Source organism: Platichthys flesus, chromosome 2 (assembly GCF_949316205.1).
Source record: "Platichthys flesus chromosome 2, fPlaFle2.1, whole genome shotgun sequence".
Lineage (NCBI taxonomy): Eukaryota > Metazoa > Chordata > Actinopteri > Pleuronectiformes > Pleuronectidae > Platichthys > Platichthys flesus.
In genome coordinates, this window is record NC_084946.1 from 5,465,058 (window position 1) to 5,491,242 (window position 26,185).

The following is a 26,185-nucleotide window of genomic DNA, read 5'->3' on the forward strand; positions in this document are numbered from 1 at the left end:
TTACTTTCCCTTTCTCTTTCTTCTTTATGAATCTTTTGAGGGTTGTCTTATCAATATTTCTATCCCTTCCAGCTTTTCTTAAGGACTTCTTTCCTTGCATGACCTCAGCCGCTGCACTCTCCATCTCTGCGAGGGGTGTTTGGCCCCAGGTTGTCTTCCTGGTGTATAGTTTCTTGGCATGATGGCTTTTCTACAATGTTTATGACATTAAAAATAAAACATATATAATGTAATATATAATGAACAGTTGATTAAGTTCAAAGCAAGAAAATGTACTTTTATATGCAAAAAAAATTTTGGGGTGAAAAAACATACTTTCCACAGCATCAGCACCAACTCCGCCTTCGTGGCAAGGGGGGAATGGGAGGGGCTTGAAAACATATTGGTCAAATGACCACAAATGTGTTCCGTTGCCTAGATACAGGGCGTTTCTCACATTACCTGATGTCCCACATTACCCCGCTCTCCCCTATAAAATAGTATTTTATATTAAACTGGGCCTAGTGCCTTGTATAAACATAGCTACCCTGTTATTGTGCATCAATACTAAGCTTATCAAATATTACAAGGGTTCATTTATTCATGTTGTTAATTTAAACATGTGCAAGGTACAGGGTGGCCATGCCACTGCCATTTATAAACATACATCTTGCATATAACACTGGGCTATTAAAGTAATTCACAGATTCATGTTTTATTTTAAACATGCATGTAGAAGAGACAGGGAATCCTCAAGCCATCTGTGGATGGCACACATACGGCCACATTAGTGAGATGTCGGACCCTGATGGGTAGCACACAACTTATCTAACCTTGGACGGATGGAGGTTGTCAGGCAGAGGGTCATATCAGCCTCACAATATGTTGGATGAATGTAAATGTGTATTTAAAGACATTTAAGATGTGGGGAAAAAATTGGTTTGAAAAAAAAAAAAAAAATTGTCTAATCAATCAAAGATTTCGCGACCCCCCCTGCAGTACCTCCGCGGACCCCCTAGGGGTCGCGGACCCCCTGTTGAAGACCTCTGGTTTATAGGATCTGTTGACAGAAATTTCATATAAAAAATTCATAGTGATGTTTTCATGAGTGCACTCATCTACATTTTACAAATTCTTGTTCTATTTACCCTAGAATTTGCATTTTATATTGAAATACTTTATATTTACATCAGAAGCAAACTTTCACATTAGAAAATGTGTTGGGTGGACATCAACGATATATACACAATCTTCCAATGAACCTTTTGAGAAACTTTTAATTTGAGTCTATGTTAGCTTTGTTTGCTGACAATCTACTGCTCATCACGACAGTCCAGAAGGTGGCGGTAATGCGCCTATAAATTGGTTTAGCAACCGCCAATAAGCATCAGAGGAAGAACAAGAAGCAAAAGAAGAAGTATGGAGATACTCCTCTTGACATTGACACATGCACGCTGCTCGAGTGACATGTAGCTCACACACAGTAACTTCTATAGTTTGGAAAAACATGGGACCCAATGACAGACATTAATTTGTGCTGCAGCGACGGACTGGGTTGTTTGAGCTTAACCCTGCAGCTGTAGCTCCTTGTGCTAAAGCTAACTCATCATGGGGTTCCTCCTCAGGACTGTAAAGCCCTTGTTTACTTCCCCACAACACTGGAGACCTGCCAGGTGTTTCCAACACAGGAGCTGCTCTGGTGGTGCTAAAGCCAGCGTCACCTCCACAGAGAGGGGGACAGCCGCCGGAGACACGTTCAGGACTCAGCTGTCCTCTGGTCCAAGTCTCCAGGATTTCATCAAAGCAGTGTCTGTGAAGCAGAGTCCCGCTGCATGTGGAGAAGACTCGGACTCATCCGGATATCTCCCCGAGGACCTGGTGAGGGGCGATCAGAGGAGAGGTGGGTCTCATTTGGATTCAGGCTCTTTTGGATCGTCTGTGGGATCGATGATAAACTGGGCTGTTGCTTTGTTCCAGTGTATTTTGAAACCTATGGCTGTCAGATGAACGTGAATGACACGGAGATAGCCTGGTCCATTCTGCAGAGGAAGGGATATCAACGCACGCTGGATTTAAACGAGGTAAAGAAGAGCTCCGTTTGAAATAGTTCAACTTTAATCATATTAAAATGTATTCTTTAAAGTTATATCACTGTGATCTGCACAGGTTGACTCAGTTGTGTTTGTGTCTGCAGGCAGATGTTGTGCTTCTGGTGACGTGCTCTATCAGGTAAGGACCTAACAGACTCAGGGAGTGAGAGATTGTCATGGATGGATCGATGAATAAATGAATGAATGCCGCTTTTCTTCTTCTTGAGAACCCTGAGGTGCATCAAACTCTCCCAGAAACTACTACTCAACCTCTACCGTCTTATAAACAGACCCAGAGCGGTGGACAAGCTGTTTAACTTTTGACTACTGAAGGTCACTGGGCCGACATACAGAGACAGACAGCCATTCACTCTAATGGTCAGTTTAGTCTCCGATGCACTAAACCTCAATCTGCACGTCTTTGGACTGTGGGAGAAAGTACCTGGACAAAACCTACTCAAACACGGGGAGAACCTGCACACTCACCACCATGCAGACCCAATACTTACAATATTTCTTCTATAAGGATTTATTTTATTGTCTCTTGCAATCTATTTGATTTTACAAGCTCCGAAGGAGGGTGTGCATCTTAAGTAAATGATTTTTGTAACAGTAAAGAATCTATCTGGATGAATTTACTAACACAGATGCTAAAACTCTCTTCTTCTTCAGAGAAAAAGCTGAACAAACCATTTGGAATCGATTACAGCAACTCACAGCTATGAAGAGGAGACGTTTGAAGAGCCAAACACCGATGAAAATCGGTATTTTAGGTCAGTGAGTTCACTGGTAAACACTCGTGTTCACGTCTTACAGCTGCTACAAAGACATAGTAATGTGTCTCCAGGCTGCATGGCAGAGAGGCTGAAGACTGAGCTTCTGGAGCGGGAGAAGCTGGTGGATGTTCTCGCCGGGCCGGACGCCTACCGGGACCTTCCCCGCCTCTTGATGGTGGCAGATGGAGGTCTTCAGGCGAGCAACGTGCTACTGTCCTTAGAGGAGACCTACGCTGACATCATGCCTGTCCACATTGCTCCTCAAGGATACAGTGCTTTCGTGTGAGTGTATGGATTTTCTTTTCCTGCTTTGGGAGGAAGTTGGTCTCATTCTCTATGGCGACACTGTGTTTATATGACGTAACCTCTGATCATCAGGTCCATCATGCGAGGCTGTGACAACATGTGCAGTTACTGCATTGTTCCCTTCACTCGGGGCCGAGAGAGGAGTCGGCCTGTTAGTTCCATCCTTGAGGAAGTTCGAATGCTCTCTGACCAGGCAAGTTAGAACATCAAGCTACTGTTTCCTTACACATGATTTTAAACAGTAGACTGATAGTAATATTAATATAGGCGAGTGAGTCTGGGTGGTGTTTTAAGTAAAACTCCTCAGTTATAACTAAAGTCTAAGGATGTTAGATATTAACATTTATATTTTAGGGAACACTACATTTTTATTTGAAATTCAGTTTTGTATGAACAATTGTCCTCACATCACTTCCTTATATGGCAGCTTACACTATCTCTCTCAAAGATAAATCTAGATTATATTTTTGTGTAATGGTGTAAGACTTATATCTTAAACCAGGGCTATAAAGATATGTTGTCTGTACAGTAAAAGCTGTGATTTTAAGTTCAGTATCATGAACCTATTGTTTTAGGATTGGTTTACAGTTTATCCTGACCAGTTTTAGCGTGTGGTGGATGTTTTCCTCAGGGTGTGAAGGAGGTGACATTGCTCGGTCAGAATGTGAACAGCTACAGAGACACGTCAGAGGAGCAGTTCTGCAGCTCCGACCTGACCACGCTCAGCCGGGGCTTTAAGACGGTGTATCGCACAAAACAGGGAGGCCTGCGCTTCTCTGACCTGCTGGACCGAGTGTCACAGATCGATCCCGACATGAGGATCAGATTCACCTCCCCTCATCCCAAGGATTTTCCTGATGAGGTGCACTTTTTAGTACTTTTCACAGAACCCGGCTGCTGGAGACACATTCTCAAAAGCCCATGTGACTAATGTTAAAAACAACACTGATTCCCCTGCCGGTTTCTGTGTATATTTCCCATATTAACTTGGCTGAATTGAGCTCCCTGACCTGATATCTGTGCTGCTGCAGGTTTTGCACCTGATTGCGGAGCGAGATAACATTTGTAATCAGATTCACCTTCCAGCCCAGAGCGGGAGCAGCCGGGTGCTGAACGCAATGCGACGTGGGTAAGAGACCAATACGCCTTTCCTGAACTCAAAGCAATTCAGTTTGTGGAGCTGGTGGTAAAAATCTCTTCAGATATCTCCATCGCTCCAATAAAATGTCTTTCTTTATAACAAATTACAGCTACACAAGAGAAGCTTATCTTGATCTGGTGAAAAACGTTAAGAAAATTATTCCAGGTAAGTACCTTTTTTCTTTTATCTCTTCCACCTTTTGAATCGTAAGAATCGTAATATTCTTTATAAGAGGATTACATAGACATTTGACTTTTATGTTTGCTGGAATTGAGATCCTGGTATTAATTATTAACTCTGAAATAAAACTCACTTTCACTTTCTTTCATTAACCTGAAAGAAAGTGAACTTACCCTACAATATACACATCATAGCTAGGTTTCAGCTTTCAGCTTAAAGACCAACTGAGTCAAGTGACACAGATTTCTGATTAATTAAATATATATTATTATTTAGTTTTACCTGAAATTGCATTCGTAACTAATCCTGGCATCACCAACTAGAACCGGATGTTTTTTCTGGTGAAGTAATAGCTTTAAAATGCGTTTAACATCATTTGTGTCTCTGTGTCAGAGGTGGCTCTCAGCAGCGACTTCATCTCAGGCTTCTGTGGTGAAACGGAGGACGACCACCAGCAGACTCTGTCTCTGATCAGAGAGGTGGGCTACAACGTGGGATTCCTCTTTGCCTACAGTATGAGGAAGGTGAGGATCTGTAACTGTGTGATGTAAACTTACACCAGAAAGGATTTAGTGTAAAATCCAGCTGTTTTATGTCTCTACTGTCTCGTTCAGAAAACCCACGCCCACCATCGGCTGGAAGATGACGTGCCAGCGGAGGTAAAGCGGCGGAGGCTGGAGGAGTGTATCGGTGTGTTCAGGGAGGAAGCTGCCAGGGTCAACGCTGCTCTCATCGGCAGCACACAGCTGGTCCTGGTGGAGGGAGTGAGTACTGCACACGTGACCAGCTCACAGGGTTCAACACAGCAGTGCAAAGTTCTCTCTTTAATAAATTGCTTTACATAAATCATAACAACTGTATTTAACACCCTTCATAGGATAAGTGGTAGAAAATGGACAGATATTATACCTATGTTGTTAGATATGTTAATCTAATACAGAAATTGCTCCTAGGTAGAAGTAGTCCCCCACTACCACTGTAGTGTGGCACTGTAACCTGTTACAAGGCAACACTGCTCATCTCTGTGTTCCACCTTGATGCAGCAAAGTAAAAGATCCGTGGAGGACCTGTGTGGGAGAACTGAAGGCAACGTGAAAGTGATTTTCCCCAAAGAGGATGTTGCTGCTCAGGCTGCAGAATCCACCACTGCACCGATCAACGCTGGAGACTATGTGCTGGTGAAGGTAAGGTTTGATTCCTATGGATATTTTCAGCTGTTGTCCAGAATAGAGCCTGATGAATATTAAATGATCACATATATATATTACAACTATGCTCTGAAAAGTTAAAAATATTTCATTTATAAACTGTAACAAATATTTGTCCAGCTTTTTTTGGTTAAAGTAGAACGATATTATTTATTATTTATTTAATGTTTCAATATTTCTCATTTCCTCTGTTTTCCTGATCCTGGTTTGAAGTGGGTGTGGCTAAGATAAAAAAATGATATCATGCACTTCAGTGCACCAATCAGGATTCAGTCTTGACACCTGATTGTTTCCGATTGTTGAAGTTATGTGGTAATTAGAGAAATCTGTAAAAATTAAATAAATGTTTATTTCAGAGTTTCAAATATTTGAGCATGTCATAATTAAAAACATTTTAAAATGTAATGTAGATGATATTTATGATAAATGGGTTTAATTGTCAGTAAATGTTTTAAAATGAATGATCACTTACATTTCGGACATCATTCTTAAATGAATTTTCTTTGAAATCTCTAAAACAAGATTTTATCAGAACCCCTCAGAAACCGGATCAAACTGAAGCCACACAGCCATAATAATATCATCAGTAATGTATTTCCAAAATTTCTTTTTGAATTATTTTGACTTATTAATTCATATTTCACTGACTTAATAAGTTTTTTAATATATGTGTTTATGTCGATATTAACATATGAGTTGAAGGTGAAAACATTTTGGTATGGTAAAATGAATGACTTTTTCTCAAATCTGGTAAACCAGGTATTCAGTTGAAAGCACATTTTTAATAGAATCATATAAAACCAATGTCTATCTGGGAAATATATCAACCATCAAATCAAAGGACCAGGTAAAAGATGACAGCATGATGACATCAGTGGCAGGATGACATCATGTCAATATGTTGTGTTTTTACAGATTTCGTTATTCTGTCACTTATGTCCGGATGATTGTGTCTTTAATGATGTAGATATCTTCGGCCAGCTCCCAGAGCCTGAAAGGTCGAGCCCTCAGTGGCAGCTCCCTGAGAGGCTCGGTGAAGCAGGGTGAGACTCTGACCAGGCACCAGGTCGATGCACGCGTGGCCTCGGACACGGCTAGGATTGAAACCTGCCACTGATCGAATCAGGTGACTTCACAGGCAACCAACTCTTGACATGATCCTCTTTCTCTTGATTTGAGGACATCACAGACATTTTGTTCATCTTACGGTCACACCGGACTGCTCTGATGAGCTACTAAGACTTTTAAGATGTTATTTATACAGTCAGCCCATCTATGTGTATGTACATATTGAACTGCACAGGATACTGAAACTTTGTGTATTAAAAAAATAGATTGTTTTGCCACATGCTTTGATTTTTTTGGGGGAAAACACATGATGTTTTTAACCGGTTTAAAAACATCATGGATCAGCACATTTGTACCAGCAGAGAAAGCAATCGTTGGAGATGTGAAGAATGCAGTTTAACCTGTAAACTGAACATCTGTCCCAATCAGCATGTAGTCCTACAGGGAAATAAAAACAGCAGCAGCAGTTATTGACAGCTCTTCTGTTGATCAGTCAGATATTTAAGTTATTTTCTATCAAGTCCTTAATCTTATTCATTTTCCTGTCATATAATACATTATAATACAGTTTGATAGAAAACATCACTTCTCTGACCTTCAGGATCTGAAGCTGAGTGTTCACCAGCTTCATCTTTCCAATCGCAGGGAGTGGATATCCCTTCGCAAGTTGAACTGTGGAGAAAAATTCAAGCATCTATATAAAGTAGTCACAGAAATCCAATGTGACAAAGATTATACAGATTGCAAAAGTCCTGCTTTTATAACACAGTATTAAATTAAATAATATACAATAAATACAGCTCAAAGTGTTTAATACTGATCTGCATTCAAAAGCCTAAGTACTTGACGTGGCCTCTAGTTAATGTAGAGCACAGACTGAAACTCACCATTGAGTTTGGGTATCACCACCGCTTTGAGGACCATCTGCAGGATGCTGTCGAGGGATCTGACCTGCAGGGTCAGGGTGAGGGTTAGTCTGTAAAGTTGGTACTGATGGTGCACACAGTGACTCATGTTACAATGAATCTCTCACCTGAAACTCTCCCACGTAACTGGTCCTCAGGGTCAGATCCATTCTGTGCAAATGAGGCAATATCAGACTGATGTTCATGTCTACAAGGACCTTTTGGCCCTGTCTCTCTCCTCTGAGAACACATTGTGTTTTTTATTAACTCACTCGTTGAGGGAGACAGCTCCAGCCACCCTCATGCCACTGACAAACACCTGGCCGCTGACACTGGCTTCCTGGAAAACACAATGTTGTGAGTTGAGCGTCAGTGTTTTTCTGAACCCCACGACAGCTTTTGATCATACCAGCTGCGTAACCTACTATGTAGAGCGTGTTCTTTCAATTTGAGAGCACGAATAATTGATTTCAAGTTCAAACATTGTATCTATTTAATTCAAAACCCTGCGCTCACGCTCAAATAGCCTCTTCTTGTGCCAAGATTTGCTCTGCTTGTGCTCAAACTGTGCACTTGTACTCCGATATTTTCATTCGTCAACACTAAACCTGGCATTCTATTGGCCAGGGAGTTTTGGCAGAAGCAGTGTGCGAAGAGCAGGAGCTGGAGGAAATCTGTCCAAGCAACAATATATCTGAGTGCAAGAGCACATCTAAGCACAAGCAGGGGCTATGTGAATGCGAGTGCTAGCCTTACAAAATCTAAACATGAAGTCCTGCTCTCAAACTGAAGCACCATGCTCTTAAATGAGACTAAAAAAATAAATAAACCTTACCAAGTTCAGGATGAAGAGCGGGGAAAGTGTGGTGTTGGGTTGGATGGCGTAGGCTGTCACTGTGCAGCTGGCCTGAGTGGTGACGTTTTTGGGTACAAAGGTGATGACGGGAGTTTTCACAGTCTCCACCAGCAGTTTCATCATCAGACCAGGGAATCTCTTGGAAATCTGAAAAATACACAGAGACACAGTTGACAAATAGCCAGGGAAGGATTGTGTTCCTTTACAAACCAGTGGAGTGACTTGTCACCTGAGGGATGAACGTTCCAAACGTCCTGGTGTTGAGTCGGATGGGAGAGCTTTTCGGGATCTGTTGTGACAGAGTGAGCAGGGTTTTAAAGACGGATTGACGCTTTTGAATGTGAATTCATGAAGCCATCAGGGGACCAGGATGAGGGTGCAGCTAACCATGTCGTCAGTGATGTACAGGCTGAGGGCTCCAGCTTTGTTGTAGACGAAGGCAGCAGAGTTGACAGAGTAGGCAGACATGCCTATGTACAACATGTTGTTGTTCTGGGGAGGCAGGGAAAAGGCTGTGGGGGAGAACGGAGCCTCCTGATGCTTCCCTATGTTGTAAAACTCACCCTAAAGGTAAGAAGAGGAAGACAAACAATGGCAGTCTGAGCTTTACATTTGATACTTCTACAAACAATAGAGACCCTGTCAACAAAGTCTTAACAGTTTTTGAATTGTATATTTAATGAAAAGGCTTATGCTTAAATATGCCTTCGTAGTCTTTTTCAAATTCAGCTCCCCTCATTATTTGACAAAAAGAAGAATTTGTGCTAACCTTCAGAAATATATATAACAGAAGTGATTCAAACATCTTATTTGCTCACTTGCATTGAAATTGTTTTTTGCATGCAGTCTGGGACAGATTTAGATTTAGCTTGTTTTATCATAACTAAATACTTAAATTTCATTGCATGGGAATTTATAAACAAACATTCGCGTGATCATATTTGCCAAACTTACTGATGATGTATGTAGCTCTTTTTTGTAGTAAGACTATTGAATTTACATCCGTCCATGTCTTTCTCCACAATTTCATACAAGTGCCATAAGGAGGTGAGCAGTTTATTAATTTAGAATGTCCCTAGATTTATACAGGACTGCTATTGATTTGGAGATTTTTAGTTTAGTATAATCAACATTAAGTTTGGATTATTTGGATCATTTAGAACCCCATGGAATTTTGTCTTAACTATCTAAATTTCAGCATCACAGATGTTTTATTTAACATCCATATGAATATCTTTATAATCTTTCTGATAATAATATTTCAAAACGATATGTGTTATGTTTTATGTTTTAACGATATGCAGCAGCGGAGAAGAATTCAAAGCCTTTACCTTCAAGCTCAAGTCTATTGAAGCCTGTGAAACTGTGGGCGATGACACCATGGAGTATTCGATCTCTGCATACTGGTCCACCTTGGCTACAACTGCAGTGAAGAAGAGGGTCACTTGTATATTCAGCATTTTTTGACATCAACAGGTTTGGTGCATGTTGTTTTCACATCGAGTGCTTTACCATTGAGAGTTTTCAAATGAGGGTTCCAGTCATTTATTGCATCAGCCACCAGAGGGCAGATCTGCAACCATAAAGAACAGACAAATGCAGATCACACACAAATGCATCAGTGATAACATGTCACTCACATGTGCCATTTTACTGCAGGAACAGCCGTTACTCACAATACTTACAGTACATTTATCTGATATATATATTGTATTTTAATGCAGTACTTTAAGTTGCATTTCCTCATTATTTTATTGGACATACTGAGAAGGTCCGTTTATGAAACATGATGTCATCCATAAGAAACAGTGACAACCTCACCCCTCTTTTAGATATTTGTAGAGCATAGTTCAACACCCAAGCAATTCAGAGTTATCTACATAAATTATTAAAGGCATCATGACAAATTGTAAAAGCAACAAATGACAAAAGAAGCATTTTAAATGGAATTATGAGAGAATGTAAAATATAAAATAAGAAGAGAAGAGTGAAAGTAACGGTGCAGTTTAAGAAGTGAGTCATTACTTGATTTAATAAAAGGCTGTGGTCTTCAGCTTAGATTTAAAAGAACTAAGATTTGCAGCTGCAGTTCTCTCCAACACATGTGGTGCTGAAAACTGAATTCTGCTACTTCATGTTTAGCTTTGACCTGAGAGGTCTGGATGGTTTGTAACGTAGGAGGAGATCCAGAATGGATTTAAACACAACACCATGCTTAATAAGCCAACAGCAGTATTTTGAAGTCAGTCATTTGAAAGACAGAGAGCCAGTGTAAAGATCTCAGAACTGGAGGGACATGATCCACTTTCTTGATGTTAGTCAGGACTCGAGCAGCAGAGTTTTCAATAAGCTGCAGCTTTATGGTTCCTTTTTAAGGAGACCTGTTAACACAACATTATAATAGTCAACTCAGCTGAAGATAAATGCATGGACAAGTTTTTCTAAATTCTGCTTAGACAAAATTATTTTTATCCTGACTTGTTCTTAAGGTTTGTAGCTGGGATTTGTGGTTAAGGGAAATCACCAGTAAACTTCACTCTGAGCAGCTTTGTCAACAAGTCTTCACTGGAGTTTCCTAGTTAGGACTTTATAGCTGCTGTCATGAGGACATCTAGTGGTGAAGTGAGATACTGAATACGACCTCAGAGAAGGAGGGTGGTCTTCAGAAACCAGCAGTGGGAATAAGGCTGGGGTCCCCTCACCTGTTTCTGCAGGGCATTTCTCAAAGCCTTATCGATGAATTGCTTGAAAAGATTGTACAGCCAACTGAAAGAAACAGCCACCACAGGAGTTATGTGTGCAGTGAACAAAGCATGGCAGCTCAAACTGGAGTACGATCAATCACAGTCATTCCCTCACATGGTTCCAACAATACTGCTCAGCAGGCTTTATTTACCTGGCTCCTCCATGGAATTTGATACTGGCGCTACCCACAGTGGCCGCACAGGAGACACTGCTGACTGTTGGCCGGCCTGTCTCGTCACTCTTGATGGCGATGCTTGTAGTGATAGTGAGTCCTTTCACATTCAGGTCAAATGAGCCGCTATCCTTACTGTTGAACAAGAGAGAGAGAGGAGACCCTGTTGCAGCAGAAATGTATCAAAGCTGATTTAACTGTTCAAGGACTAGATGTTTTCTCACTCACATTATCCGGAGATACTTGACCCTCCAGTTTCCATGCAGACTGATGAAGGCGTTAGCGATGGACAGTTTGACGCCAGTCCCCGGCACGAGATCCACTGCAGACGTGGGTAATCCCACATTCACTATCTTCATACTGGAATCAAGAAAATGGTGGTTTTAGTAGGTTTAAAACACTTTCCGACAGAAAAAGAGTGCTGATTGTTGAGCTGAGCTTACTTTGACAAGCTGTACTCGACTTTGCCGATGGGAGGCACTCTCTGCTTCCCTGACATATCTGGGACTTTGATGGACTTGAGTTTCTGCTGGATTGAAGCCATGCCCAGTTGTCTGCCTGTGAAAAGAAAAGAATATCTTTAATGATTAGGTTCTAAGCAGATCTGTGCTTTCAAAATAAAAAACCAGGGAACTTTTACAAACATTACCATATTCAAGGCCTTTTGCTGTTAGCTTGACCTTTACCCCGGGATCGACGGCTGAGGTCACAGCGATGAAAACCACCAGAATGAGCCGACAGTCCAGGGACATGGTGACTGTTTTGAGATGAAAGGACAAGATCAGCAGCAACTTCTTTTTTGCATCAAGCTTCCTCATAAATTTGACAGATTCTGCTTTTGTGTTGTTGACGTGTGTTTCATCAGTAGTTTCTTCTTGAGGCAATACTCGTCCTGCTCTAACTAACTCCAACATTTATTCTCTATGATAAATATAGTCGACACAACCGGCTGCCTATTCGTTTTTGTGTGTTATTTTAACCTGATTAGTGTAGCTTCATTGGCTCAGTGCTTAGATTTTTGTTGTATACACCAACACAACAATTGATAAATACTACAATTCAAGCAAATATTTTATATTTTTATATTCATGTTTAAGCTTAAGGATCAAATGTATTTTAGTTTCCACCATTGCTTTGTGTCCATGCCTCTGGCCTGTGAAAGAGCCGACTATCAGAGCTGCCGAGCAAATCACATGACTGCTCACAAGTCAGCAGACAAGAGGAGTTTTATCTAATTAGGTCAAGATCATTTAAGCCCAAGTTCTACATTTTTCCCCATTTCAAGTGTGATGTTCTGTGTCACTGTACAAATGTTAAATAAGTTTCACATCTGGAAGATGTACTTGTATGAATCTGCATTATAAGATACAGCTGTAATACACAAGTATCAGCACATACTGGGATGTTGTGACTTTAAAACTCAGCTGTCACGTGACGTTGGCCCCTAATGAGAGGCTCCATCAGTCATTTAAGAAAGAGACAGAAAACAGACTGAATAATAGACTAAATCAAAAAAATCATTGTATGACAGTGAGAAGCTCTGAAAGCTGGTTCCATGTGGATCAGTGGTGTAGTAGAAGTTAAACTGTTTAATTTCATGCATTTAGATAAACAGCAGTTCATCACTTCAAAAATGTGATAGAGAGCTGTTAATCGAGAGACCCCACAAAAACCCTTCCACATACCAATATATCAGGTTGTGATCCAGACAAAGCAGTTATATACATATTTCATCGAAATGTAAAGTGCATCCCAAAACACCAGAAACTCTGACATTGTCAATGCACAGGTTAAGGGGATATATGTGAAATTATCAATAATGACACAATTTACATGTACATAACAATCATAATAATGATCATATAATGCAGATGTATCACTTACTAAATAGTTTGCTTGTCGAATCAAAGCAGAACAAAGCGCTTCATTAAAAGAAACATTATAAAGGTAACCACAGTATTCAGATCAGCTCTTGCATACATATCCATGCTTTCTCTTCAACAAATAAATACACTTATACTTCAACTGAAGCAGATGTGGAGATGCCTATCCCTCCCGCCAAACATCAATCCATCCTGCAGTCAACTCATGTTAAAGGCATTCTTTAACACGGCACCAAGCCCACATGGGTTAATCGGACACCTAAAGTTAAGTCACAGCAGCCCTTCAATTATCATTTAGCTCTTTCTTGCACAAAAAAAAAAAAAATCCGCAAATATAACCTGCTGTAACAAAATCTCCCTTCCTGAAGCACAACTCAAGTCTTCCATAATCGTCCAACCAAAGTAGAGGACATTTTACCAAAAAAGAAGAACCCTCATGTCATCATAAACAGGACAATAAAACTAAATATTTGATATTTGTCCAAGATCACACATCGAGCAAGAATGAGGAGTGGCATTAAACATGAAGAGATCCATGCAGGGCTGATGTTCCTGAACGTAGCTGTGCACATTAAGATCTTTGTCTTTAGTCTGAATAATATGTCACAAAAGGTTCTACATTATATCTGGTAAGACGGTAAGTTAGTAAATATGGTCTATGCCATATATCAATATATCAACTGACCATTTTTCTCTATACATGAGAAACATGTTGCTTCTAATCCTCTTAATACAAGCAATCTGTCTATCAGTCTAATATATATATGTTTAAACCTCAATCTTACAGAATCTCTACAAACTAAACTAAATGTGGCTCCATGCTCTTACCTGAAGCAGCAGTTTGTCAGGACCTGGTGCTTCCTGCTGGTTTGTCGGAATGACTGCCAAGTGAAAGAGTGAAAGAGGAACAAGACACACATGACATCTAATTCAGTTAGTTAATCATGAACTGGACTCGACTGGGGGACAATTTCTGATTGCAACAATAGGGAAATTTGTAAATTATGTAACTGTTGAATGCCTCGCTAATCTGATCCCATGCAATCTCTTCAAAAATCACAAGAGAGCAGCAGTGAGGAATCCATGTTTATATGAGTGTTGTTTGCATGTTAACCACTGTGGGGCTACAGCTTTAAGTGTTTGAAATACTTAAGAACAATTTGTGAAGTATTTGTTTTTGTGGGTTTGTCTTCCGCTGAGTTGCTGCCAGTAAATCAGGTTTTCAGTTCCTCGTATGGATCTCTAATGAGGTCACATTCAGTAAGCTCTGCACCGTGACACCTCATCCAAACATAACAATAGCACATAGGAAAAGAAGAAGTGGAGAGCATAGAATAGTGGTTAACACATTCTGCTTTTGCTGCTATTAAACTGCATCATTAAAAAAGTGGAAATGACAAAAGGGATCATGCTTTTTCTTCTCAACAGGGGCTTAACAGTGTCTGCTCATGTGTATTGTTTGATTTGAGGTCTTTTACGTGGTTCTATGTCATTTGTTGCATCGGAGTGTTTGTAAATAATCCTCTGTTTAAAACCAAAAAGTTAGTGTTGTGATTTGGCTGATGCTTACGCCACCAGCAGGGATGCATGAGATAAACGGTCTAATGGTTAGCCACTGTTCTGCTTTTTAAACTTGGCCACTGATGTATCACAGGAACAGCAAACTTGATAATAATGCTCAGCTGGTGCATGAGCTAAAAACGTTTCTGTGTTTCTGTGTCGTGTGACCCATGTGCATTTCCCCCACGTCCCCTGCTTGCATGTTCCTGCTCGGTTTGTGAACATGATGTCATGAGGATTTCGGGAAAGCACAGCAGAAAATCAAATAAATGAATGAATTAATTAAATACTTAAGTTATCTGCGCCCTTCAATGTCCACATTTTAGCCAGGGGAGTCAGTTGATGACACATGACTCACAGGGGGAATCTGGGTCAACAACCCACAATGACTCCTATTGAAACCAACAGCAGGGTGGGTCCAGCCTCTCAGATTACATCCCTACAATTTAAACATCTGGGACTCCCAGCAGTCAGTTAGAACTGAAGAAGCCTCTTGGATGAGAGCTGAAACATCTTCAAGAAACTCAACCAATCCAGTTGACCTGTTTTTAACACCTTGATATTTAGGTTACGGTTCCTCTTCCAAGATGGGGTGGGGGCTTCTTCAATAAGCAGCTTACTACTGAAGTCCTAAGGATCTTGATTATCAAAGGATGATTAAAGATACCACAAATTCATATTAAACTTAATGTGTATTTGTGGAGGACAGTATTGCTGTACTGTTTTTAATAATTGTAGTTCATATCTTGCTAACTGTATCACAAAGGACAGGTAATGTTGATTCCTTCCCTCGCCTGACACATCACACTGAACTGACAAGAACTACCATGAAAAGATACAAAGAAATATTCAGTCACATGCGCTGAAAGTTAAAAAGTAAACCTTCACTGCAGCAAACAATGAAAAGTTTGTCTTTATGACAGAGAAGCATAATTTATTAAGATTATATTATTAACTTATCAATGTCCTGACAGATCTTCTTTGAGTTCAGTTGAAATTCTTGTTGGGTGTCACAAATTCATTTCAAGCTTCAACCTTAAGAACTGCACTTATCATAGTGTGAATCGAAGAAAAATGTAGTCGGGCCTAAATGAGCTCCAGTGACATCTAGTGGCCAGAAGAACACAAACCAATATTCTCACTTGAGTCTTTGTAGGCTCTGTAATAACTTCAGGGTTCATCATGGGTTTCACAGTCACCACTTGTTACTGTTTTATAGTCACATCAGCATTTACAAGGTTTGTAGTTTGCTTATACAGGTCAATCTGTGTGTGTGTGTTTGTTTGTGTCTCTGTGTGTGTGAGTGTGTGTGTGGGGAATGCTAACTGTACAGTCGACTGTTTCAACAACTTCCACCTTTACTGTTCTTCTGTGTTTATTCCTCTTTGTGTGCCCACTAATTAAGCTAATTGTGCAACTTCTTCTCATATAATTGCTGTTCGTTGCTGCTGGCCTCTCCACTGCAGCCAATTGCCAGGCAAATAAACTAAATACAAACCATTTGCAGACTTTCCGTTTCAGGACAGTAAACACTTCTCATTTCCTTCAGTGCTCCAACCTCCTCCCTGCAGGACTATGTGTGTGATAAAATTCAAAGGTTAATTTGCACACTAGCTGGTGCTAGTTACTATTGTTGGTTCTGTAGATTTATCAAGGGTCTGAAGCTGCTGTCCAGCCATGCCACAGTACTTCAGCTTCCTTCCACATCCAAAGACATGCAGTTTAGATTAAATGGTCCATAGCGTGTACTGTGCCCCTGTCAGCCCCCTTCGACCATCAAAGTTTAGATAGTATAGCTAATCAATGAATAAATATTATTTAGACATAGGAATAAAATGGAAAGCGTTAAATGAAACAAACGTAACAGCCTCTGTCACCGATACAGGCAAATCTTCACTGATTGGATGAGCTATTTTGCAGCAGGCTACTTGTATCATACAACTTTACCTGAACCCACATTATTACATTTATAAGTAGTATTTAAACACGGTTACTTACAAACTATAATTGCAAGTAGATAAAAGTTTACTATCACTAACATCAGTTCGTCAGTGGATGCTGTTGAATAGATAATGAACAACATAGTAAAACACAGTAGAATATTATACAATGTGTTTTGTGCATCAATGTACACAAACAACTGCCCTTATGTCTGCTGACAGGATTACAAACCATTCACTGTAGTGCTTGTAATTGTTTTTGTGTTTTTGGTGCTCCTTTCTCCTATGTGTCTGTTAAATATGAAGCTAAAGTCATAGATGGTTAACTTAGCTTAGCTTAACATAGATCTAAAGATCTAATAAAAACAAAACACGACCTAGCTTTGGAGGAGCTGGTTTTGGTACATTTAATTGTGTAACCTAGATCACGTTATGAAATGAAGCTGTAGCTGTATTATTCAGCAATCACATGTCATCAGGTCCCAGATCATGGAATAAAATATGAAATAGGTGCCATTTATTTGTTCTCTTGACCTTAACCTGACCACAATTCACAGGAGCTCAGAAGGGACGTGTATCCTCATCAGGACTGAGCTTTGGTTCCCATGAGGTCTACCGGTGCTAAAAAGGTCAGTGTTCATGTTGGGAAAGGTCTAAAGAGGTAACAAAAATAAGTGAACACACACTAACTCAATCTCTCTTGCTTGCTGAGGCCATTCAGACGCACAGCAGTGTAGACTGTGATGGAAGTCGGCACTAACAGAGCTTTGTGAGCACCTTAGACTACATTGTTGGGGGAGGCTGATAAGCTCTGCAGCATCTTTCTACAGAGGAGGTGGAGGAGTCAGTGTGAGGAGGAGTTCAGTCAGAGTTCAGTGTCATCATCACGTTCTTCTCTGCTCCTGCCTCCAGGCAGTCCACACTCAGACCTGCAACACTGAGCCTTTTTCCTTTCTGCCCTTTCCAGTCAGTTTAAACTTGTCTTACTGCTGCACACCGACACCATAAAGAACAGTAGAATCACTATGGATGATTTAATTATGAGATATGAACTTTTACATGCACCGAAATTCAATGATACCATTTTCATATACATTTATAATAAGGGTCTAGATCTCTCTGCAATCATTTTCTTTAAAGGTCAAACTGGGGGTTCCTCATTCATTTGCATACAGAAGTGGTGCTGTCCTGCCCCCTTGGGGCTGAAGGCAGTATGGCAGCATCAATCTGTGTCAAGATACAAATCCAGGATCTCATGCCAGCTTCGACATATTGCTTCACTCAGCAGGGGGTGGATCCCTTCAATTTGTAATACAGTGCATATTAGAAAAAAAAGCAACCGCCTTTGGCTTTTTCCAGGAACTGCTGAGACCATCCCCCTCACATTTTACTGTGATTGTCTTCAGGGCCTTCTAACTTTAAACAAAGAATCCTTTTCATTTGAATCAGCCTTGAAGAGAATAATTTGAGATACTTATTTCACTTTCAAATTGCCTAAGTTTTTTCCCCTAAAATACTTCTCATTTCTCAGAAATAGATTATGAATCATGTTGGAAGGATTACTGCAAATTCATTGAAACTCTTCATGATGAGGTTTGAATTTTATCAGATAATTTGAAAAATATCATATGCATTTTATCTGTATTTTTTATTATTATTTTGTCTGTATTGATTTATTTAATTTTGACCTCTGAACACCATTTAGTTTCTCTATCACAACACACAAGCTGTTCCATCAATACGTTAAAGGTTATAGTAGTGATTAAAGTCAGCAGTTATCCCTTGTGATCACATGACCATTTGCAAAGTGCAGGTCCAGAACTCAACCAAGCAACATCATCAACATGACGTATAGAGCTGCTGACACACACAGACCATAAGGGAGCTGTTTTATAGTCTAATTCATTTTTAATACTCATATATTTCAATATAAATACATAGTTGAGGAAGTGAACAGTTGCAGAACTCATTTTCCTTATTAACCTGTTTGCTTCCTCATCCAGTTAGAAATATAATTAGTAAACCATCAGGAGAATACAAATACACGCCTTGAAAACATTGAGTCACTATGTTGAAATAAATGAACAAGTGAGTTTATAAAGTGGATCATTAAGTTGTCGCTGCAATGCACAGTCAAATGAGCTGAATAGGTTTTGGTACAAGAAAATATTGGCCGCTGCACATCTGGCATCTTTAAAAAGAACAGTTAAAATTAATAAAACATATTCAACATTTATAGATTTGGTCACAGCCTTGGAAAAAAAAATTGATTTTGATTTTGCATGAATTCATGTAATGAAATGGTAAACCAAGGACATGACACGTTTGAAATCCTTTGGCAGTCAAGTAATGAGAGACACAGATTGCATGAGCAACTAGTGGTCACACTGTCAGTAGCCGGTCTGTTAATGTTGAGTTAAGGTCTCAAGATAAAAAGATATAAAACAAACACTTCCTGTAACACACTTACAGGAAGCACTATCTGTAAGTGTAAGATTAGGCTTAAACCTTCCTTTTTGATAAAGCTAATAGTTAGAACTGGTCCAGGCTAGTCTTAGACCTGCTCTTAGTTATGCTGCTATAGGTCTAGAAGGTCTGGGACACATGACACAAGGATTTTCTCTTTCCAGCTTCTAATTCATATATCATCAATACATGTTACTGACTCAACCCTTTACCCGGAGTCCTTTTGCCTTATCTTCCGCAGATCCAGTGCCGCAGCTGTGGCCACATGATGGACAATGACTGTGGACTATAGTGGCATCCCATCTTGATGGTGGATTTTGATCTTGCTGGCTGCTGACCATAGACAATGATTGCAGCAGGACTGCTTGATATGTAGTATTTCTCCTTAGATACTTGACCATTACTGACGATAACCCATCAATTCATTGACCTTCAGTTATCCTTCAAAATGTTTACCCTCATCAATGCTGCTAAAACCTTTATCTTGATGATGTTCTCCTACACATGACATCTATTGCACGTCTGTCTGTCCTGGGAGAGGGATCCCTCACATGTGTCTCTCTCTGAGGTTTCTACGTATTTTTACCCTGTTAAAAGAGTTTTTAGTAGTTTTTCCTTCCTCTTGCTGAGGGTTAAGGACAGAGGATGTCACACCATGTTTAAGCCCTATGAGACAAATTGTGATTTGTGAATATGGGCTATAAAAATAAAATTAATTGATTATTGTGCAGGCCACTGGTCAGTAGCTGTAGGAGCAGTATATAATAATATATATATAGAATTATAACATGGTCTTCACTGCGAGCAAATGAGAAACGTATAATCTACACTTTCATCAAAAAAGAACTTATGTGAAAGAATGATCAACTCAGCGGTAAATGGAGCAATAAAACTGACAGATGATTTGATTCCATTTCATTCCACTGTTTGGTGAGTTATCAGAAGTCCAGGGTCGAGGTAAACACTGAGGCAGGGTGAAATGAAGGGTCTCATTCGGCAACCTCTTAGATTAAGGACTCTGTTTCCTGAAATGATGCAGCGGGGCATCAGTGAACTGCACACAGCCGCCTCTCAGTACGGCCCAGGTCTTTGATGACTTAACACCACATCAGATTAATATTTCATGTCTCATATCTTCATTTTGCACTGTTCCAGATCCAGTTTAAGACAGGAGCCTGAAGACGCCTGTGTGTTCTCAACTGGCGTCTAAGAGTCTAGACAGTCACAGGTTATGGCGACGTTAACGAGCCAGTGTTTGAGAATTAACACTATAATAAAAACCTTATTCAAAAAAATGAATGGATTCAGTCAACAGAAACGCCTTGAGAGTTTGACTCGGAAACAGCTTTTTATATTTATGATTATGACACATTTTCGTCTGGTGATTGTGGATATCCGTACAGACTATCAAGGCATTCCGTCCAAAAATTGTTGAGTCACTGATGCATCGCTATAATGATCGATAACAAGAAGACCTTCAGCACATCAGCATTTCTTCCTCTGTACAACCTCAGACCTTCTTGGACGTTCTTCATATCAGTCACGTGACTCCCTGTTGGTTCCTTTTAAATCCACTACACTTGTCTACTTGTTCATTCAGGATAAAAAAAGCACACCCATGGCATCATGTATTGATTTAGTCATTTTCTGAAACGCATGAATTTTTCGGTATATTTTCTGGTTCCAAGATTTTGTTTTGAATTGAGTTTCCTCTCTCCTGCCTGGTATGTGACAGTTTTTCCTGTGCACGCTTCTCACCACACCATCTAATTGAGCAGCGTTTGTTTGGCTTCTATTGATGGAGAAAAAATCCATTAATGCCCCAACAGTCATTATTTCTGACTTCTGTGCATGTGAAAAATGTGAGCATTGGTAGATGAGGTCGCATAACTTTGACAACCATGAGCTGTCGTCACTTGCTGCAGCATAAAACAGCATATTTATAATGATGAGTTAAAAAACCTCCAGTTTAAAACTTCTGAAAGCATCACATGAAAATATGGTTAATGCAAATGTCCCCTTGTTTTCTGTCTGAGGAAATGCTGTGAAAAATGTATCTGTGGTTCACCCTCCACCTTTCCTAGAGGCATATCCAGTTTGGGAACCATTTATCTAAATTGTGCACAGGGTTCTGTGATAATTCTGCAACAAATTTATATTTGGTCCTGGTTTTCTAAAGTTGAATGTTTTGGATCTTTTCTAATGCACATTTGTGAGTTATATATTCGAAATAAATGTTGCTCAGAATGAATATGCTCTTGCAACATGTTGGTCAGTTAATATTTTATCACTTGCTGTGGGCATCTTGCTAGCATGTTACATTAGCATGAGGCCAATGTTCTATTCATGTTTTTATCTTGGCAGTGGCAGCAAAATCTGAATTAACTACACCTAAATGTGTAGATCTCAGTTTCATTAGTTTAAAAGATCATGACACGCTGTGTGCATCAAAGGAAAATGCTTGTGCTTAATCAAAGCGAACCAATGCCAAAGATGGTGGGGAAGGGTGCTACAAGAGGGCAAATTGTGGAATAAGAGAAAATACTTTCCAGACTCATAAAAGTCTCAGTCGTGTATTGACAGACTTCTTGTAAACCGGTCAGTGAATCAATTACTAGAGAAGTGCAGTGACTATCAATCAGCCAACTGTGGGCCGGTAGAGCTGACCACATGAGACACATGAAGAAAGACAAGATTGTTTCTTTAGTGATTATATTTTGGACTAGCTCTGCCCTGTAGGGAACTGACTCACTTAAGATTTTGACAGTTTGCCATATGAACTTTCACAGTGAAGAGGCCCTTTTAACAGTTATGCAGACACCAGTTAACATTGATTTTTTTGTAAAGCTGTCGTCAATAATATTCTCATTTTTAATCCATGATGTGGTTACAGGACTTCATATTATGTCGCCTCAGGATATCTTTATTCATTTAACCCACAGTGTGTTCATGTTTGGGAACGAGGCTGTCAGTAACAGCCGACACATCGGTTTACAGGGTTTGTATGATTGCTTCTTTCTGATTATTGAGTGTAAATAAAGATGATCAACATGACAGCTCTTAAAAGTAAAGCCAAGGTGTCCTGATTGCCTCCTGGTGTCTAGCTGCAGTAAAGGTTATAAACCCCAGCCCCCTCAAAAATAGCAGACATGAGCTAAACTAAAAACTTCAGTCCACAGCAAATAAATATACTCAAAGATTGTTCCTGTCATTTTAAGTACATCTCATCACACTGATGAACATTCAAATGTCCATAATTCTGATGAGTATAAATTGTATATTTTACATGATGCTATAAAGAGGAGAAAGGAGCAAAGCTTGAGCAAAATAACAGAAAATATGTCCAATTTCTAATTTAATGCTTGAACAATCTGAAAAGAAGCTCAACAATTATGAACGTAAAAATGCATGTTTACCTTCACTAACTGTCTCCGTCTCTCTTCTCAGTTAAAGCTGCAGTACCTGATTTTTGGCCTCTCTGAGACAATGAAGCAAGCTCACAAAAACACACCGACATTATCTTCTTAAACTTTGACATGGCAACTTACTATCTAAACAGTTGATGATGTAAACATGAAGCAGATAAGGAGCAACATCAGCATTTGTATCAAACTCCCCTGAATGGAAATATCTGGCCTTTTAGCTGCTAAACTCTCCACAATCACTCTAACTTTGTCTGTTGGGTGATCAAAAATCAGCTGAGGAGTTTATGTCTTCTGATAGTTTGTTGTTTTGTTACCTCTGTCTAGAAAGTTATGATTTCATTGTTTGTTTATTGGTTAGTTTCTTAGTTAGCAGGATTACTCAAAACAAGTGAATTTGACTGGTTCTGGATAAAATGGCGGTTTTTAATAACTCTCTTTGACATGGTGCGATATAGTGTTAGCCTTGGCACAGGTATGTGCTCTCCGGGGATCCCTTCTAGTTTGTTTGTTAGTTTGTCGGCAGTATTATTGCAAAACTAGGTGGACTCACATTCAAGTTATCTATAGGCTTGTCAGCACAAATGTCTTCTTTACAACCTCCTCTGTTTATATACAAAAATAGGTGATAATAGCTTTACAGTCTGAACTGTCACATGTAAACATGACAGACATGCTCACATTGTAGGTGTGGATTTTGTAAGTTGGTAACAGCTTGTGCTTAGTGTGGAGTGTGAGTGAATTAATTTGCACAGCAAAAACACTGTAGTGACCTCATTCTTGTGAATATAGAAGACTTGTGTTGAGTCACGTATTTATGAGTGTCATTGAATTAGGCATATTTCATCAAAGATATACAGTATACATTTTTCGTAATAAGAAAACATTTAGTATTTGGTTCCCTGATTTGTGAATGGTTGCTAAATAACCTCTCAAAGGTTGTATGTCACAAAGTCTTCGAGGTTACCTTGATAACATCTAAAACTGTCACTTCCCCAGTAACTCAGGGCTTTGACAGGGCTTTTAAGTAAATGACTGTCTGCGTGGAGATGTTGTCTGATGGCTTGTCCTCTGTGCCCTGCAGGAGTCTGTGCTGACCTGAGCTGTGTTGGTGCAGCGGAGATGACGGAGCCTCAGATCAATGGTTCAGTGTGTTGGGCATAAAAGGAGCAATGTGCCCCAGAGAGAAGGGCTGTCTGTGCCGCAGCACCACGCAGCTGTGGGCCCTGGGCACCCATCCATGCCCTCTGCTCCGTACACTGTTAGTCTTCCCTCTGTGGCCAAAACACTGCAAGCTGTAAAATCATTTCCAGAGCCAACCGAACCGGAAATATGTCTGTTTCAGTAAAAAAAAAGTCACATATCTTTCTTGAAATGTGTGTTTTAAAATCAAAGTCATTGAAATGTAATAGAAATGGTGATGTCAACGATTGTTGAGAGGAAAAAGCCGAGTTTGGAAAGGAAGAGAGCAAATGACCTGCCAGCTCATGAGTCAGTGACTTTCTAAACTGTGTTTGACTTATGGATCTCCGTTTCTACGAGCTGCTCCAAGAGCCCAGTGAGGCAGCATAAGGAGGCTGGGAGATGTAATTCTGTATTCAGGGTTTTCTCCTCCATTTATCATGTGTTTGAAAGTTCAATGATCTCTGAAATCTGTTTGAGTTTTGCAGAAGAGGAAGCAATGCAGAGGGTTTTCTTGTGACCACAGGGCTTCATGCTCAGCAGCAAGCACATTAGGGCCTTTTTAGTCCACTGCAAGACATGTACGTTTTTGATCTTAGATATTAGACACTATGCTGGGCTCTATTTATCTCCTGTGGCAGTGAAATGGAGTGGAAAGTGTTTAAAGGATACTGAAATACAGTTTCTCTAAACAGATACGGTTATTTTCCCCTATTTTTCTAAGATCAAATCCAACTTCACTATGTCAGTACAAGCATTTCTACAGTCCATCCCAGTGAGGATAATGTTACAGGATTCTGTGGCTTACATGCATCACTGTGACAGTGAACTGATCAGTTTCCAGTTTTTAATGTGTGTTTAGTGGTATGGGGGTATGAGTCTAATATGAGAGTGCACTGATATACTGGAGAATAATCAACATGTATCCACAAACCTACAAATACCTCCTTGTAACAACAAACAATGAATAATTCCTCACCTATAGCTGCAGAATATCTCAGATCTAGTGAGTGTTTCAACATAGGCTAGTGTGATGTGTTGGTCCACAAACTGCATTCTCATGAACCTTGTTGTCAGACACAGAAGGTCTTTGTTCACATTTAAAATTTGCATCCAGAAAATATGCAGGTAGTCCAGTGTACACTTCCTGTTTTACACCTAAACTGCAGACAGACACAGATAATGACAGGCTGGTGAGTTTATGATCGTTCACAATAACCAGACTAATTATTGATTTTAAAGCAAAACAGAGCCAAGAAGAGAGCAAATAAGGGATTTACATGTGGAAGGTAGACAGAGACACAACTTCAAAGGATGACATTGTTTCTTTTTACATATTTTTTTAAACATTATATTATATTTTACAATGAAATATAATATAATATAAAATAATATAATAATATGACAGTGTCAAATAAATTCTGGCAATTACAACATTACAGAAAATCTGATGGAATAAACCACCAAACAGTAAAAACCATAACAATAGATAAGAAATATAGACAAAGAAAATGAAGAAAGAACCCAACTATATAAATTATATAAAGAATATTGCTAGAATTAATAAGGGCTTCTTTAAAAAGATATGTTTAAGAATTGATTCATAGAACGTCACTGATTCTCAAGTATCAGATTGTCCGGCAGTGAATTATATAGCGGAGGGGGCCTGACTGCAGAAGCCCGGTCACCTTCAGTATTGAGTCGACACTTCGGAACAGCCAGGAGAAGCCCGACCCGAGGATCTGAGGCTGCGCTCTGGCTCATAGGGTAGGAGCAAATCTGCAATGTAGCTGGGGAATGAGCCAAGATGGACTTTAAAGGAAACCAGTAAAAACTGACTGGTAACTGGTAACAAGAAACCAAAAGAGAGCTGGTATGAGCTTGACTTCTGAAATCTAACAGGCAAGGAACAGCCTTTTGTACCAGCTGAATGTGTGATGTGGTATTTTGTCTCAACCCTGAATACAGCAAATTACAATTATCTAAATGAAATGAAAAAAAAGCCAAATCAGGCCGAAAGAAAAGACCTGAACATTAAAATGCTTCACCACTGATAAAAACATGACGACGCCACATGAGTGATTTGTTTGTCAAATGATCTTTCAAAAAATAACTTTGAATGAAAATGAGGAAGAGAGAACATACTACATTAGTTACACTGCATTCTCTGCTTATATATTTTTTGAATTTATCTTGTGTCTGTCTACTAGCAGGTTTATACAAAGCTCTCAATGGTTTGGGGGAAGCTCTTAAATTATCTATTCTCTTGTGTGTGTGTGTGTGTGTGTGTGTGTATGTGTGTGTGT

The 26,185-nt window shown here is 39.7% G+C and overlaps 2 protein-coding genes across 2 annotated transcripts; one reads left to right on the forward strand and one right to left on the reverse strand.

Moving 5' to 3' along the window:
* The first annotated feature begins 1,379 nt into the window (after nucleotides 1–1,379).
* cdk5rap1 (CDK5 regulatory subunit associated protein 1) lies at nucleotides 1,380–7,026 on the forward strand. Its single transcript, XM_062394893.1, has 13 exons — nucleotides 1,380–1,879; nucleotides 1,957–2,060; nucleotides 2,174–2,208; nucleotides 2,742–2,842; nucleotides 2,917–3,127; nucleotides 3,224–3,344; nucleotides 3,783–4,013; nucleotides 4,183–4,280; nucleotides 4,402–4,457; nucleotides 4,866–4,996; nucleotides 5,087–5,236; nucleotides 5,516–5,656; nucleotides 6,648–7,026. The coding sequence occupies exons 1-13, from the start codon at nucleotides 1,588–1,590 to the stop codon at nucleotides 6,795–6,797; spliced, it is 1,821 nt and encodes a 606-aa protein (XP_062250877.1). The 5' UTR covers nucleotides 1,380–1,587; the 3' UTR covers nucleotides 6,798–7,026.
* LOC133960368 (bactericidal permeability-increasing protein-like) lies at nucleotides 6,443–14,235 on the reverse strand. The gene is made up of 16 exons (XM_062394907.1): nucleotides 14,138–14,235; nucleotides 12,076–12,183; nucleotides 11,870–11,984; nucleotides 11,655–11,786; nucleotides 11,406–11,561; nucleotides 11,212–11,275; nucleotides 10,022–10,082; nucleotides 9,841–9,932; nucleotides 8,897–9,073; nucleotides 8,739–8,798; nucleotides 8,489–8,656; nucleotides 7,926–7,993; nucleotides 7,782–7,824; nucleotides 7,636–7,699; nucleotides 7,344–7,420; nucleotides 6,443–7,186 (listed from the first exon to the last, which is right to left on the reverse strand). Exons 2-16 carry the CDS (start codon nucleotides 12,176–12,178, stop codon nucleotides 7,145–7,147), a joined length of 1,422 nt encoding a protein of 473 aa, XP_062250891.1. The 5' UTR covers nucleotides 12,179–12,183; nucleotides 14,138–14,235; the 3' UTR covers nucleotides 6,443–7,144.
* Nucleotides 14,236–26,185: the final 11,950 nt, after the last annotated feature.

What these genes read in the sequence shown, in the direction of transcription:
- cdk5rap1 (XM_062394893.1), top strand. Translation starts at nt 1,588, where the DNA reads ATGGGGTTCCTCCTCAGGACTGTAAAGCCCTTGTTTACTTCCCCACAA. An exon ending in GCACGCTGGATTTAAACGAG is followed by an intron (nt 2,061 to 2,173) that starts GTAAAGAAGAGC and finishes TTGTGTCTGCAG; the next exon opens with GCAGATGTTGTGCTTCTGGT. An exon ending in TTGCCTACAGTATGAGGAAG is followed by an intron (nt 4,997 to 5,086) that starts GTGAGGATCTGT and finishes TGTCTCGTTCAG; the next exon opens with AAAACCCACGCCCACCATCG.
- LOC133960368 (XM_062394907.1), bottom strand. Translation starts at nt 12,178, where the DNA reads ATGTCCCTGGACTGTCGGCTCATTCTGGTGGTTTTCATCGCTGTGACC. An exon ending in GTCAAGTATCTCCGGATAAT is followed by an intron (nt 11,562 to 11,654) that starts GTGAGTGAGAAA and finishes CTTGTTCAACAG; the next exon opens with TAAGGATAGCGGCTCATTTG. An exon ending in GGTGATACCCAAACTCAATG is followed by an intron (nt 7,421 to 7,635) that starts GTGAGTTTCAGT and finishes TTTTCTCCACAG; the next exon opens with TTCAACTTGCGAAGGGATAT.